The 14,244-nt window shown below is 39.3% G+C and overlaps 1 protein-coding gene across 1 annotated transcript in view; it reads left to right on the forward strand.

Moving 5' to 3' along the window:
* Positions 1-14,244, forward strand: part of SLC9C2 (solute carrier family 9 member C2 (putative)) — a 113,205-nt gene that overhangs the window by 13,445 nt on the left and 85,516 nt on the right. The window contains exons 4-9 of the mRNA XM_078155789.1: positions 852-1,017; positions 1,987-2,103; positions 6,118-6,279; positions 8,858-8,957; positions 9,450-9,593; positions 13,861-14,029. Coding sequence (XP_078011915.1) covers positions 852-1,017; positions 1,987-2,103; positions 6,118-6,279; positions 8,858-8,957; positions 9,450-9,593; positions 13,861-14,029 — 858 coding nt within the window. The remainder of the gene's footprint in view (positions 1-851; positions 1,018-1,986; positions 2,104-6,117; positions 6,280-8,857; positions 8,958-9,449; positions 9,594-13,860; positions 14,030-14,244) is intronic.

The raw sequence follows: 14,244 nt of genomic DNA on the forward strand, positions 1-14,244 counted from the left end.
AAACCCGCAATTTATTTGACTGTTATATCAGTATAACTCTCTAGCAAATGTTTTCAACTTTCTCCATTTGCAACATATAGCTTAGCTTTGGCTATGATGCCTAAAATTTGGCATGTATAGATAAATATTATTCATCAGGTCCAGTGCTTCAGAGGAGTTTCGTGTATTTATGTCATTGCTAATAAGCCCTCTCTCTGTTGAAAATCTGTTCACTTTGCAATTAATGAAGAGTAAGGAGAAGAGTACCTAGGTGACACAGTAGATAGAGTGCCAGGCCTGGAGTCAGGAAGACAACTTCCTAAGTTCAAATCTGGCCTCAGACACTTAGTGGCCGTGTGACCCTGAGCAAGTCACTTAACCCTGTTTGCCTCAGTTTCCTCATCTGTCAGATGAGCTGGAGAAGGAAATGGCGAACCACTCCAGCATCTCTGCCAAGAAAACCCCAAATGTGGCGGCAAAGAGTTAGACCCGACTGAAAATGAACAGCAACAGCAACAAAAACTGGGTAGAACAAGGACTTTTTCTCAACCTTTAGCACCGAATTTGAGAGGAAATTGATTTAACCCGGGGCATTCGGAATTGAGGTGGAATTTTAAGGTCTTTTTGACCCTCGGGATTGTTAAACTATACCAACAAAGCTGTAAATTTTTTAAAAGTCTCTTGAGGTCTTAGAAATAAGGTATAATTTAATTTGAAAACATATATGTGTTGTCTGTCCTCAAGGCAGACAATTGGACAAGAATGCAATTTTGAAAAGCATCTACAAGGTCAGTGATTATATAAATAGGTAATTAAGGTTTGATCATTGAAAATAAATAAGTCTAATTGTATGCTATAACTTGGTTTCACAGATCTTAATCACTGGAATTACAAGCTTTGCTGCAGCTTTCATTTTCATTGGATACATTGTTATGCAATTCAATAAGGACAAATGGGATATTCAATCTTGCATACTCTTTAGTATTACTATTGGCATCACAGATCCTCTTCAATCCGTGAATCCCTTGAAAACGATAGGTATGTTGTATTTAATATTGTTATTATCTTGATCTCTTGAGCAAGTCACTTGAAAATTCCCTGAATTACCTAAAAAATAATTTTATATTTAATAATAACAATAACTAGCATTTATATAGCACTCACTATGTGGCAGGCACTGTGCTAAATTATTTCTACAATTATTATCTCATTTTATCCTCACAACAACTCTGAGAGGTAGGTGCTTTGATACTCCCCATTTTACAAATAAGGAAACTGAGGCAAAAATGACTCACCCAGAGGCACACAACTAGTGTCTGAGGCTGAATTTGAACTCACATCTTCCTGACTCCAGGACTGGCGCTCTACCTATTGTATCTCCTTTGTTGTTCAGTCATTTCTGATTCTTCATGACCCCATTTTAGGGTTTTCTTGGCAAAGATATTGGAATGGTTTGCCATTTCCTTCTCTGACTCATTTGACAGATTAAAAAACTGAGGCAAACAAGGCTAAATGACTTGCTAGGAAGTGCCAGGCTGGATTTGAACTCAGGAAAGATGAGTCTTCCTGATTCCAAGCCCAGGGCTCAATCCATTGTGCCACCTTGCTGCCCTTAGTTATAGTAATTAGTTAATAATGCTGGTTCCCTTCCCCCTTGTTGTGAGACAGAAGAATATGAGCTTCTTGGAAGGAGGGACAGTTTTGTTTTCTGTCTTTTTATCCCTAGTACCTGATACACAGTAGGTATTTCATAAATGCTTTTTCAACTGCATTGAGGCTCAAATGAGATGATGTTTTTAAAACCCTTTGCATACCTAAAAGTACTATAAAATAACAATCATTTTGTTGATTTTAGCCTATTGAAAATTCTAAGTCCTGTTTTATTTTTTCTTTATTTCTTTAACATATTTTTCTATTTGAATATCTGTTCACTTGCATATAACCACTCTTGCCATATGCCGCATTCACTTGTCATTCATACATTTTATCATGGCTTTTTTTTTTGAGGTGTTTCCAAGATATTACTTGATATTATTAGAGGAGAATCATTGATCAGCTGTGGTGTCAGTATTCTAATTTTTGGTTCTGTTAGAGATTTTGGAAAATGGACTTCAGTGTTCAAAGGTAGGAACTTTTGCTTTTGATCATGTTCACATATTCTAGAACTAAATGCAATTCAGGGTGCCTTGATTTCACTGATTCTTCTCATGTTTTATTTTTGGCAAATTAAACATGACATCCTAGGTTAAATCATAGATTTAGCACTGGAAGGCACTGTGGAGGCCATCTAGTCCAAACTCCTTCATTTTACAGATGAGGAAAATGAGGGTGAGAATGGATAATTGTCTTGCTCAGGTTCCCACAACTAGTGAGGGTCTGAAGCAGTATTTGAATTCAGTTTGTCCTAATTTCACATCTAGCATTCTATACACTGTAGCACCTTCACATCCAAAAGATTAGCTTTGTGTTTTTCTGGCCACAGAGAGGGTAGGTGCCTCCCCTCTGTACCTCCCACATTCATTACAGGACCTTAGCTGCTGACTCTATATTATTTTCCTCCCAATCCACCTTGGGCAGCATTCCCTTTTCCACATGAATGTTGAAGTAACGAAGGTTAAGGTTAACAAAACGGCAGGTCAGGAATGATCATCCAGGAATCATTCATTGATAGAATTAGACACTGGACCAGGCCATGGTACATGCAAAGTGCCCTAGATAATACAGAAATACTCAGATGAATCTAAGCTGTCATTGATTAATGGGTATAGCTTAAAAGTTGAGGTCAGAGTGATTGATTCTTGAGATGAAGGCAAATCAAGGGGTCTGATCGAGACCTGAAATGTGCCAGTTGGAACTTAAGAAGTGGAACTTGCCAGATTCTTGGAACTAATGCTCAAGGGATCCTGGAGGTAAGTCTACATTAGTCTCTAGGCATGTTAGAGATGAGATAAGAGAAGTAAGGGGAAAGATACATACAGATCACTTTTGTCAACCTTACTCTGGAGTTTCCAGGTTTAATGGGCAGTTTATTAAGTTTTGTATCTAAGAGAGGTAGGGATAGAAATTTGCTTTATGTTCATAGCACTGGAAGGCACTGTGGAGGCCATCTAGTCCAAACCCCTTACCAGCATGTTTTATTTTTGGCAAATTAAAAATTTGCCTTACCAGCACCAAGCTCTTTTCTATCCTGAAACTAGGTTGTGTTTTTAAGAGTTCACTGTGTGACGCAGTATAATAGAAGTGACAATTCTACTTTAATTTACTTATTAAATGCAATACCAATTAAACTACCAAGTAATTATTTTATAAAGCTAGAAAAAATGTGAGAAAATTCATCTAGAATGACAAAAGGCCAAGAATATCAAGAAAATCAATGAAAAAATGTCAAAGAAGGCAGCCTAGGAGTACTAGATTTCAAACTATATTACAAAGCCATCATCATGAAAACAATCTGGTACTGACTGAGAATTAAGAGTTGTGGATCAGTGGAATAGATTAGGTACACAATACACAATAATAAATGACCATAGCAATCAAATGTTTGATAAACCCAAAGATCCAAGCTTTGGGGGCAAGAGCTCACCATTTGACAAAATTGCTGGGAAAACTGGAAAGCAGTTTGACAGAAAATAGGCATAGATCCACATCTCACACCATATATCACAATAAGGTCAAAATGGATAAATGATCTTTATATAAAAGGTGATATCATATATAAATTAGAGGAGCACAGAAAAATTTATCTGTCAAATCTGAGACAATCAAATTGATAGTCTCCATTTTTGTAACTGATTCTATTTTTCATGCTGTCCATGCTTTGTCTATGAGTTAAGTTAAAAAATTCACTTTCCTTTCTGAGTTATTTAAGTTTAGAAATTCAGTTTTCCTGATAATCACTGTTCTGTTTTTGTATCAAAGAAATCTGCTGTCCTTGAAGGGTGCAGGTGGATGCCAGGGAGTCTGGTTTGTTATCTTTGCAACACTGTCTGTCTTTCAAGAAAGCCTGGTCTGTTATTGCTGTGACACTAACTAGCCATGCAGGTAGACACCATGAAATGAGTTTTCTATAGCAACAAAATGAAGGAGGGGTTATTAGCCCTTCATTCCTAATTTCCAGCTGATCACATTGTTCCTCATGCCTGTGATGCTTCAGACTATGTAACCAATCATGTTGTTTTCCTCATCTATGATGTTGCCTTTTGTCTGTAAAAATGATCTATCTGCCCTTATTTGGGGTCTTTTGCTTGCTGAGGAGCTGAAGACCCCTTTTATTGGTAATTGCTGGCCTTATCAATAAACTAAACATCCTCTTTGTGCCTCAGTTTACTTTTATTTCAATCATAAAATATTCATGGATAAGGGAAGAATTTATGACTAAACAAGAGATAGAATCATGGGAAGTAAAATGGATAATTTTGATTACACAAAATTAAAAAGGTTTTGCACAACAAAATTAATGTGGCCAAAATTAGAAGTAAAGTGGAAAAAATTTATAGTAAGTTTCTGTGATAAAGGCCTCATTTCTCAAATATATAGGGAACTGAGACAGATCTATAAAAATAAAAGCCATTTTCCTCTTGATAAGTGGTCAAAGGATATGAACATGCAGTTTTCATAAGAAAAAAATCAAAACTATCAATAGTCAGATAAAAAATGCTCTGAATCATTATTAATTAGAGAAATGCAAATTAAAACAACTCTGAGGTACTACCTCAAAATGATAAAAGCTGGAGGAGATGTGGAAACATTGAGGCATTAATACACTGTTGGTGGAATTGTGAACTAGTCCAACCATTCTGGAAAACAATTTGGAACTATGCCTAAAGGGCTGTAAAACAGTGCATGCCCTTTGACTGCGTACCCTTTGGCCCAGCAATACCACTGCTAGGTCTATATCCCAAAGAGATAAAAGAAAAGGGAAAAGGACTTATGCTTGCAAAAATACTTATAGTAGCTTTTTGTGATAGCAGTGATTTAGAAATTGAGGGGATGCCTATCAATTGGGGAATGGCTGAACAAGTTGTTGTGAATGACTGTGATGGAATACTATTGTGTTATAAGACATGATGAGCAGGATGGTTTCAGAAAGACCTGAGAAGACTTACATGAACTAATGCAAGGTGAACTGATGCATGAGCAGAACCAGAACACTATACACAATAACAGCAATATTGTAAGGATGATCAACTGTGAAAGACTTAGCTACTCTGATGGATACAATGATCCAAGGCAATTCCAAAGGACTTATGATGGAAAATGGTAACTACCTCTAGAAAGAGAACTGATGAACTCAGTGCAGATTGAAGCATAATTTTTTCACTTTCTTTATGTTTCTTGCTTTTTATTTATTTATTTTTGCAACATGGCTAATATGAAAATATAGTTAGCATTTAGAAAAAAAAGAGTTGGCTGTGAAAGTTGTCAGTGATTGATTGAGAGAGATAGGAAGAGAAGAGTATTAGATTAGCCACACACCCAGAAATATTGGAATTAAACAATGAGGACTCAACAGACATTTAATCAAACAGTTCCTTTCTTCACGTCCTTTCTTTATGATTTGGTGGTGGGGAATGACACTTCTAACTAAATGTCTGTCTTGGCCTCTCTGTTCTGACTGCTGAAAAGGAGCATATTTGTGGGGAAATGGAAATTTACAGATTTTTAGTATTTCAGATACACCTGGAAGGGAACAATGGGCGTCATCTAGTCATGAATAATTGATTTTAGAATTGGAAGGCACCTTAGAAGACATTGAGCCCAACTCCCTAATTTTACCAGTGGGGAAACTGATCCTCAAAGAGGTTAAGTGACTTGCCCAGGGTCACCCAGCTAGTAAGTATGTGGGTCAGTATTTGAAACCGGATCTTCCTAACTCCTAAGTGCAGTGTGCTGTCCTCTAAGGTTGCCTCTCCTAGATTTTATAGTTAAGAAAACTAGGACCCCAAAAGTTTAAGTCACTTACAGTTAGTTAATGACTGAGCCAGGACTAGATCCCAAGTCCCCCTGACTCAATCAGTCCTCTTTCAAATATGGTCAAACAATAGCATACAAATAGCTAAGTATGGAGATATCATAGACACTTGTTATGAAATATGCAAGAATTACAATTCAGCCATTCTTTTCTTTTCTTTTAAACAGAGTTATACACAATAGGAGGTATAATTATAGAGGTTGTTGGAAGTCTCATAGTGGGATCTTGGAGTGCAAAAATCATACAATACATGCTGGCAGACATATTTGGTGATACAGTGAATAATGTCATTCTTTGCTTCTCAACGGTATACTTGACTTTCTATATTGGTAAGAAAAGGGAAAACATATATGTGCAATATGTAGCAGTGAATTACTTATTTTTTTGCTCTCTGATCATTTTCTGGCTCTGTTATTTTTTTTCTTTGCCCTTTTTTCTTATAACACTTATGCCATCATATCTTTTGTTTAATCCCTCATATCATCCTTTTGCTACCCCAATTACTTCCCAGATTTCCCTTTCATTCCCTTGTCTTTGACTTTTCCTATCACCTCCTCTCTTAACACCCACTCCCGATAGCTATCATAGAATCTCAGAATTGGAAGTAATCACAGAGGTTATCTAGTCCAAACCCTGATCTAAAGAATAAATGTCCACCCCCTCCCACTAAACCTTAGCTTCAGAATTCCTTACCACCCCCATAACCTCAAAGATGAATTAAATAAGGTAAATAAATTAAATAAGGTAAGAACAGTGTCTCATTTAAATCTGTTGAGATTAAAATTCCAAGAGATGAAATTCCAAGCACAATTTAATAAATTTATTAGTTAGACCAGCAGTAACCAAGAAATTGAGGTCATTAATCTCTCAGTTACCGAAGACCCTATCTGAGGGTCACAGGGCTCTTAAATCCAGGTGCGTCTTCCTTCTGATGGACCTGACAGTGCTTCCTTGGGACCTCCCCTAGCAAAAGTAAGGCAACTCTGATTGGTAGATGGGTTGGCCTTCAGGTGTTACACCCATCTCTGACCCTCAAGGAATGCCAATTGCTCCATGAGAGACAGCTGCCTCCAATAATCTTGGCTCAACCAGATTTTCATTGCCTTGGTCTCCCCTACAGGTTACCCCAAATTTTGGTAAAGGAAAAGCAAGAACGCAAGAGTCATCCCCTGGGGAAGGCCTGAAGATGGATCACATAGAAACACTGATTATTAAATAAGACAATCCAATATTAATTTTCCTTAATCTTTTTCCTTGTCATCAGAGAGGTAGGATTCTGGAGTAGTAGAGGACAGGTGCAAAGCCCAAGCCTGGAAGTGGCTGGGCAGAATGATGAGGATCCAAGATTCCTTGTGGGTACTAGCTGTCTTGGCACTAAGAATGTACAGGAATTCAATACTAGGGTGAGAAAGAATCCTCAGGAAAAGGAGAGCATCCAAAGAGTGGGAAAGATGGCAGGCAGGTTGGTTACTCTGTTAATAGCTGTATTGGACAGCAGGAAGTGCCTTCCCAACATATCTCTGTATACATCCCCTTCTCTCTGCTCAGCAGCCACCGCTTTTGTCCAGCTTCCCTTCACCTCTCATCTGGACAGTAGCGATGTCTTCTGGTTGTTCTCCCTGCCTCGAGTCTCTGTCCACACTTGCCAAAGTGTTTTTGCCTGAAGCGCGGGCCTGACTGTGCCACTTCTCCATCCCACCCCTTTTCTGCCAAGTGCTTACCTGTTACCTTCAAGATCAAGAAGAAAACCCTCTATTTGGTACTTAAAGCCCTTCACCATCTGAATCCTTCCTACTGTTACAGTCTTTTTACCCTTCCCTCCCCAGACTCGATTAGCCTACGCATACCTCACACACAGCTCTCCATTCCTGAGTTTGTTTTTGGTTCTCCAGCATTTAGAACAGTGCCCGGCACACAGCAGACACTTAATAAACGCTTATTGACCAGCTGACTGACTGACTGATCTCGATGCCTGGGATGATCTCCCTCTTCACCTCCGCCTGCTGGCTCCCTTCACGACTCAGTTTAAATCCCCCTTTCTACAAGAGGCCTTTCCTGATCACTCCCACTTCTCTGATCCTAACCCCTCCTGTCGCCTCCCTTTCTGCCGCTGCTAGTGCCTTCTCTCAGAAATTGCCTGCCACAAAAACTTCGTATGTCTTGTGTGTACACAGTTCTTTGCCTGTTTTCTCTCCGGAGTACCCTGAAGGCGGGGACCATGCTTTTGCCTTTCTTTGAATCCCAAGCACTTAGCCCTGTGCCTAGAACATAGGGAACACTTCATTACTTATTGATTGCATCACCAACCTGACTAAAATTCAGAAGCGGCGTTTGGAAAAAACTTCCTCTTTGTTGTCTCCCTTGCACACTTTTAAATTTAATTTCCACGGCGTAAAATGCTTATGCTAAAAATTTAACAATCAGCTCTGGAGCAGGTTCAAGCTGGTGTCAGCGCATCCCTAATATAGGGAGTGGTACTTCTGAGAATTTTGCCTGAAGGGACTATGAGAGTGTTGCATAATGTCATTGGAATTAGGAGACCTGGGAAAGAAGACTTTATGTTACTTCATACAGAGCTTATCCCTTATGTCAGAATCTAATTTGAGGCAGGATAGCCAATTGATCAAGCTGACCATAGTGGGCATAGATGTGTGGTTTATGCACTTGATACCATTGCATTCTGACTACACCTCTAGGAGGCAGGGAGAGTAAATACTATTTAACGGAAGAAGAGACTAAGGCTCAGAGGGGTTAAGTGACTTGACCAGGGACATACAGTGAATAAATGAAAGAGCTACAATTTGAACCCGGGTCCTGAGAAACCATTTTTGAATGAATGTTTAGTAAAAAATATAGAGTGCGTGGATTTTCACACATTTAATTTCATTCATTTCTCTTTCTCCCTAGCTGAATTTCTGGGACTTTCAGGCGTTGTTGCTCTAATTGCTCTTGGGCTCCTTTTAGATTCCTTAAGCTTTAGGCCAGGGATTGATATCACAATTTCTAAGTAAGATTATTACTATTTTACGGATTTTTTTGCTGTGTATTTATTATATTTTGTTATGTTTTATACTTTTTGGTAACTTGAATTTTAACTATAGTCGTTTAAACTTAAAAAACTAACTTCAGGAACTGGATCCAGATTAGCTGACACTGTCTCTGCCGTGGGCTTGATTGTAGCTGGAGGGCCGTTTGTCCTCCTTCAGCCAAGTGCAGAGAACTGGGACCTTTGTTTGTTATGCTCTAACGACTTCCCATTATCACTAGGGGTGGAGTGTGGGAGGAAAAAGGTTTTTGGTACTGGGGTGATGAGAGTTGGGAGGATCATGGGACTGGACTCTGAGCTGCAACCCAATTGTGTTGTTGTTCTTTCAAACAAGGCTTGATACAACAACTTTTGCTTGTGGTGGGCTGAGAAAGCCAGATTCCTGAGCCCGTGAGAAAAGTGAAATGAATAGTGAAAATTAACACATTGAAATGTGGCTTCCTTCCAACACAGGTTCTTATTCATGCTGTCGTTTTCATGCCAATCTTTCATATTCACTTTCATTGGCATTGTGATCGGGTGTGAAGATATTAGGCACTTCGAATTTCACAACGTAACTTTCATCATAATATTATTTGTAACAGTGAATGTTACAAGGTAAGAATGAATTCTACTGAAATTTGTTCAAATTAGGCTCTCTAGGTTATATGTTTCTTTTAAAATCACTTTATTTTAAATTTATTTTATTTTTAATTTATGTAATAAAACAAGCATTTCCATAATATCATATAATAAAAAAAAGATAATTGCACATGAAACTGCAAATCTATTATGTGCAACTTGCTACTCCTTTTAAATATATTAATAAAGTTATTGTTAGAAATAGAGCTCCTTGGACTCCCTCAGCAGGGTTGGGAAGGTAGCCCAGCCCACCTGCCGCAGCCTATTACTTTCCCAGTTGCAATGTCGAGTGGAGTCTCGCTCTTAATAATGAAACTAAGTCTGGAATGAAAGAGAATCGTTTATTATGGTTCTTACAAGACTCAGGCGCATCCCTTGTGAGAGCTAGCTTTTATACTGTTAGTCTGATCCTGCTCCTCCCATCAGAGCTAGCATTAGTCCAGCTCATCTGAGTTACACTCTTCCCGAACCACCCATCCCATGCTCCTCCTTCCCATGTTAACCCCTCCCAATTCATGCATCTCATGTTCAAAAATGGCAGCTATCTCCGCCCTTGTGATGTGTCAGTTAATATTCAATAAGCTTATTAAGTAAGCTCCATGGAGAAAAGCCTTGACCCCAATGGGTTGCAACTGGTTTAGCCTCTAGGGCTCTTTCTCAAGGAACTAGTTGTTTTGCAGAATGTTTGGGACACTTTCTGATTGGTTGAGGGACTATCCACAAGACCTTGGAAGTCCTTCTCAGAATTCCTTTGTTCTGCTGTGGAAGCTTAACTTCTAAGGCTTTCCCACATTATCATGTAAATTTATTTTTTTTTCTTTTTCCTTTTTTTCCTTCCCTCTCTCCCCATCCCCACCCTAGAGATGGCTACCATTAGACACAAATAGGGGTGTGTGTGTGTGTGTGTGTGTGTGTGTGTGTGTGTGTATGTATATGCATATATATATAATTATTCTATACATACTTCTATCAATTCATTCTTTGGATGCAGATAGCACCTTTCTTCACATGTCCTTTATTTTTAATTTGTGTGTGTATCTTTAATAGTTGAAATTACTTAATTGCTCAAAGTTGTTCTTAAAACAATATTGCTATTACCGTAGACAGTGTTCTGCTGGTTCTGTTCACTTTGTTCTTTATCATTTCATCCAAGTCTTTCCATGCCTTTCTAAGATCATTGAGCTCATCATTTCTTATGGCACAGTGGTATTCCATCACAACCATACACCACAACTTGTACAGCTATTCCCCAACTGATGGGGATCCCTGCAATTTCCAGTTCTTTACCAACACAAAGAGAGTTGCTATAAACATCCCATTCACGTTCAAAGTTATAATTACTATTTTGAATTTGCTTCCATCTTATTTTTACTCACTATTTTCTTTCTCAATCTCTCTTTGGATCATATGCGCAAACATATACAGATATATGCTTATATATACACACATACACACAATAGATGAGTCTATCGCTTTCTCTTTAAAAGGGATAGCAAAAATATGAAGGAAGGTGGCCTAGATGTACCAGATCTTAAATTGTATTATAGAGAAGTAATTATCAAAACAATCTGGCTAAGAAACAGAGTGGTAGATCAGTGGAATAGATTAGGTACATAATACATTGTGGTAAATGCCCATAGTAATTTAGTGTTTGATAAATCCAAAGATCCAAACTTTTGGGACAAAAACTTATTATTCAACAAAAACTGTTAGGAAAATTGGAAAGCTATATGGCACAAACTAGATATAGACCAACGTCTCTCACTATATATCAGGACAAGGTCAAAATGGGTACATGATTTAGACATAAGGGGTGATATAAGCAAATTGTGAAAGTATGGAATAGTTTATCTATTATATCTATGGATAAGGGAAGAATTTAGATCCAAACAAGATATAGAGAATATTAAGAACTATAAAAATGATCATTTTGATTATATAAAATTAAAGCATTTTTGTACAAACAAAAGCAGTGCTACCAAAATTAGAAGGAAAACAGAAAACTGGGGGAAATTTTTTATAGCAAATATCTCTAGTAAAGGCCTAATTTCTCAAATGCATAGAAAACTGAATCAAAGTTATAAGAATACAAGTCATTCTCCAATCGATAAATGGTTAAAGAATACGAACAGACAATTTTCAGATGAAGAAATCAAAGCTATCAATAGTCACGTGAAAAAATGCTCTAAATCACTATTGATTAGCGAAATACAAATTAAAACAATTCTGAGCTGCCACTTCATACCATAGCCATCAGATTGGCTAATATGACCAAAAAGGAAAATGATAAATATTGGAGGGGATGTGGGAAAACTGGGACACTAATGCATTATTTGTGGAGTTGTAAATTGGTCCAGCCATTCTGGAGAGTAATTTGGAGCTATCAAACTGTGCATACCCTTTGATCTACTACTAGATCTGTATCCAAAAGATATTAAAAAACAAAAGGGAAAAGAACCTATTTGTACAAAAATATTCATAGCAGCTCTTTTTGTGATGGCTAAGAATTGGAAATTGAGGAAATACCCATCAATTGGGGAATGGCTGAGCAAGTTGTGGGATATGATTGTAATAGAATATTATTGTGCTATAAGAAATGACAACCAGGATGATTTTAGAAAAAAAAAACTGGACTTACATGAACTGATACAAAATGAAATGAGCAGACTCAGGAGAACATTACACACAGTAACAGCAATGTTGTTCAATGAAGAACTGTGATCCAACACACTCCCAAAGGGCTCATGATGATAAATGCTATCTGCCTCCAGAGAATGAGCCGATATTGTCTAAATACTCCCTCCCTCCCTGCCTCCCTCCCTCCCTCCCTCCCTGCCTCCCTTTCTTCCTTTCTCCCTCTCTTCTTTCCTCCTTTCCTCCCTCCCTCCCTTCCCCCTTCCTCCCTCTCTCTTTTTTTATCCTTTCTCCTTCCTTCCTTTCTTCCTTCCTTCCTCCCACCCTCCCTCCTTCCTTCCTTCCTCCCACCCTCCCTCCTTCCTTCCTTCCTCCCACCCTCCCTCCCTTCCTTCCTTCCACCCTCACTTCCTTCCTCCCACCCTCCCTTCCTTCCTTGCACCCTCCCTTCCTTCCTCCCACCCTCCCTTCCTTCCTTCCACTCTCCCTTCCTTCCTCCCTTCCTTCCTTCCTTCCTTCCTTCCTTCCTTCCTTCCTTCCTTCCTTCCTTCCTTCCTCCCTCCCTTCCTCCCTCCCTTCCTTCCTTCCACCCTCCCTTCCTTCCTCCCACCCTCCCTTCCTCCCTCCCTTCCTTCCTTCCACCCTCCCTTCCTTCCTCCCACCCTCCCTTCCTCCCACCCTCCCTTCCTCCCACCCTCCCTTCCTCCCACCCTCCCTTCCTCCCACCCTCCCTTCCTCCCACCCTTCCTTCCTTCCTCCCTTCCTTCCTCCCACCCTCCCTTCCTCCTTCCTTCCTTCCTTCCCTCCTTCCTTCCTTCCTTCCTTCCCTCCTTCCTTCCTTCCTTCCTCCTTCCTTCCTTCCTCTCCTTCCTTCCTTCCTTCCCTCCTTCCTTCCTTCCTTCCTCCTTCCTTCCTTCCTTCCTTCCTTCCTTCCTTCTTTCCCTCCTTCCTTCCTTCCTTCCCTCCTTCCTTCCTTCCTTCCTTCCTTCCTTCCTTCCTTCCTTCCTTCCTTCCTTCCTTCCTTCCTTCCTTCTTTCCCTCCTTCCTTCCTTCCTTCCTTCCTTCCTTCCTTCCTTCCTTCCTCCCACCCTCCCTTCCTTCCTTCCTTCCTTCCTTCCTTCCTCCCACCCTCCCTTCCTTCCTTCCTTCCTTCCTTCCACCTCCCTTCCTTCCTTCCTTCCTTCCTTCCTTCCTTCCTTCCTTCCTTCCTTCCTTCCTTCCTTCCTTCTTTCCTTCCTTCCTTCCTTCCATTCACAAAATGACTAATATGGATATGTTTCACGTGATTGCACATGTATAATCTATATCAGATTGCTTAGTGTCTCAGGGAGGAGGGAGGGATAGAATTTGGAACTCAAAAGTTAAAAAAAAATGTTAAAATTAGTTTTTACATGTAATTGGGGGAAAATAAAATATTATTTAAAACGAAAAAAAGGAGAGGTAGCAGCTAAATTTACAGCCAAAATACATGATGGCCTCTTATTAGGGGATTTCTGAGGTTGAAATTTAGGAGGTTGGAATAGGGTATCTATCTATTAGGCCCCTTTCAACCCTAAAATTCTCTGATCTAAACCTTGATTTTTTGTTACTAATATTTTTCTTTGTACAGGATGATAACTATTCTGCTAGTAAGCCCTATATTGCTACATTCTTGTTGTGAATTCAATTGGAGGTGGGGAGTTATTATCATCTGGTCTGGCATTAAGGGATCTTTCAGTTTAATCCTGGCTCCTGATATCCATAACTTGAGTGAAGAAAAAGTAGAATTACCACAAATGGTAATTAGTCAAAAGCTTTACTTTTCTATTCCTCCCCCCACCCCAACTTACTTTTGCAGCAGCTATGTGGTATACCATTCAGTGTACTTAACTGTTTTCTTCTGAATTGAGGTAGGTAGGTGGTTCAGTGGATGCATGTCTCTGGGCCTGGAGTCAGCAAAATTTGAGTTAAAATATCACCTCGGACACCAGCTAGGTGACCCTGGGCAAGTCTC

This window comes from Phascolarctos cinereus, unplaced genomic scaffold, assembly GCF_003287225.1.
Source record: "Phascolarctos cinereus isolate Bilbo 61053 unplaced genomic scaffold, phaCin_HiC Scaffold_5;HRSCAF=322, whole genome shotgun sequence".
NCBI lineage: Eukaryota > Metazoa > Chordata > Mammalia > Diprotodontia > Phascolarctidae > Phascolarctos > Phascolarctos cinereus.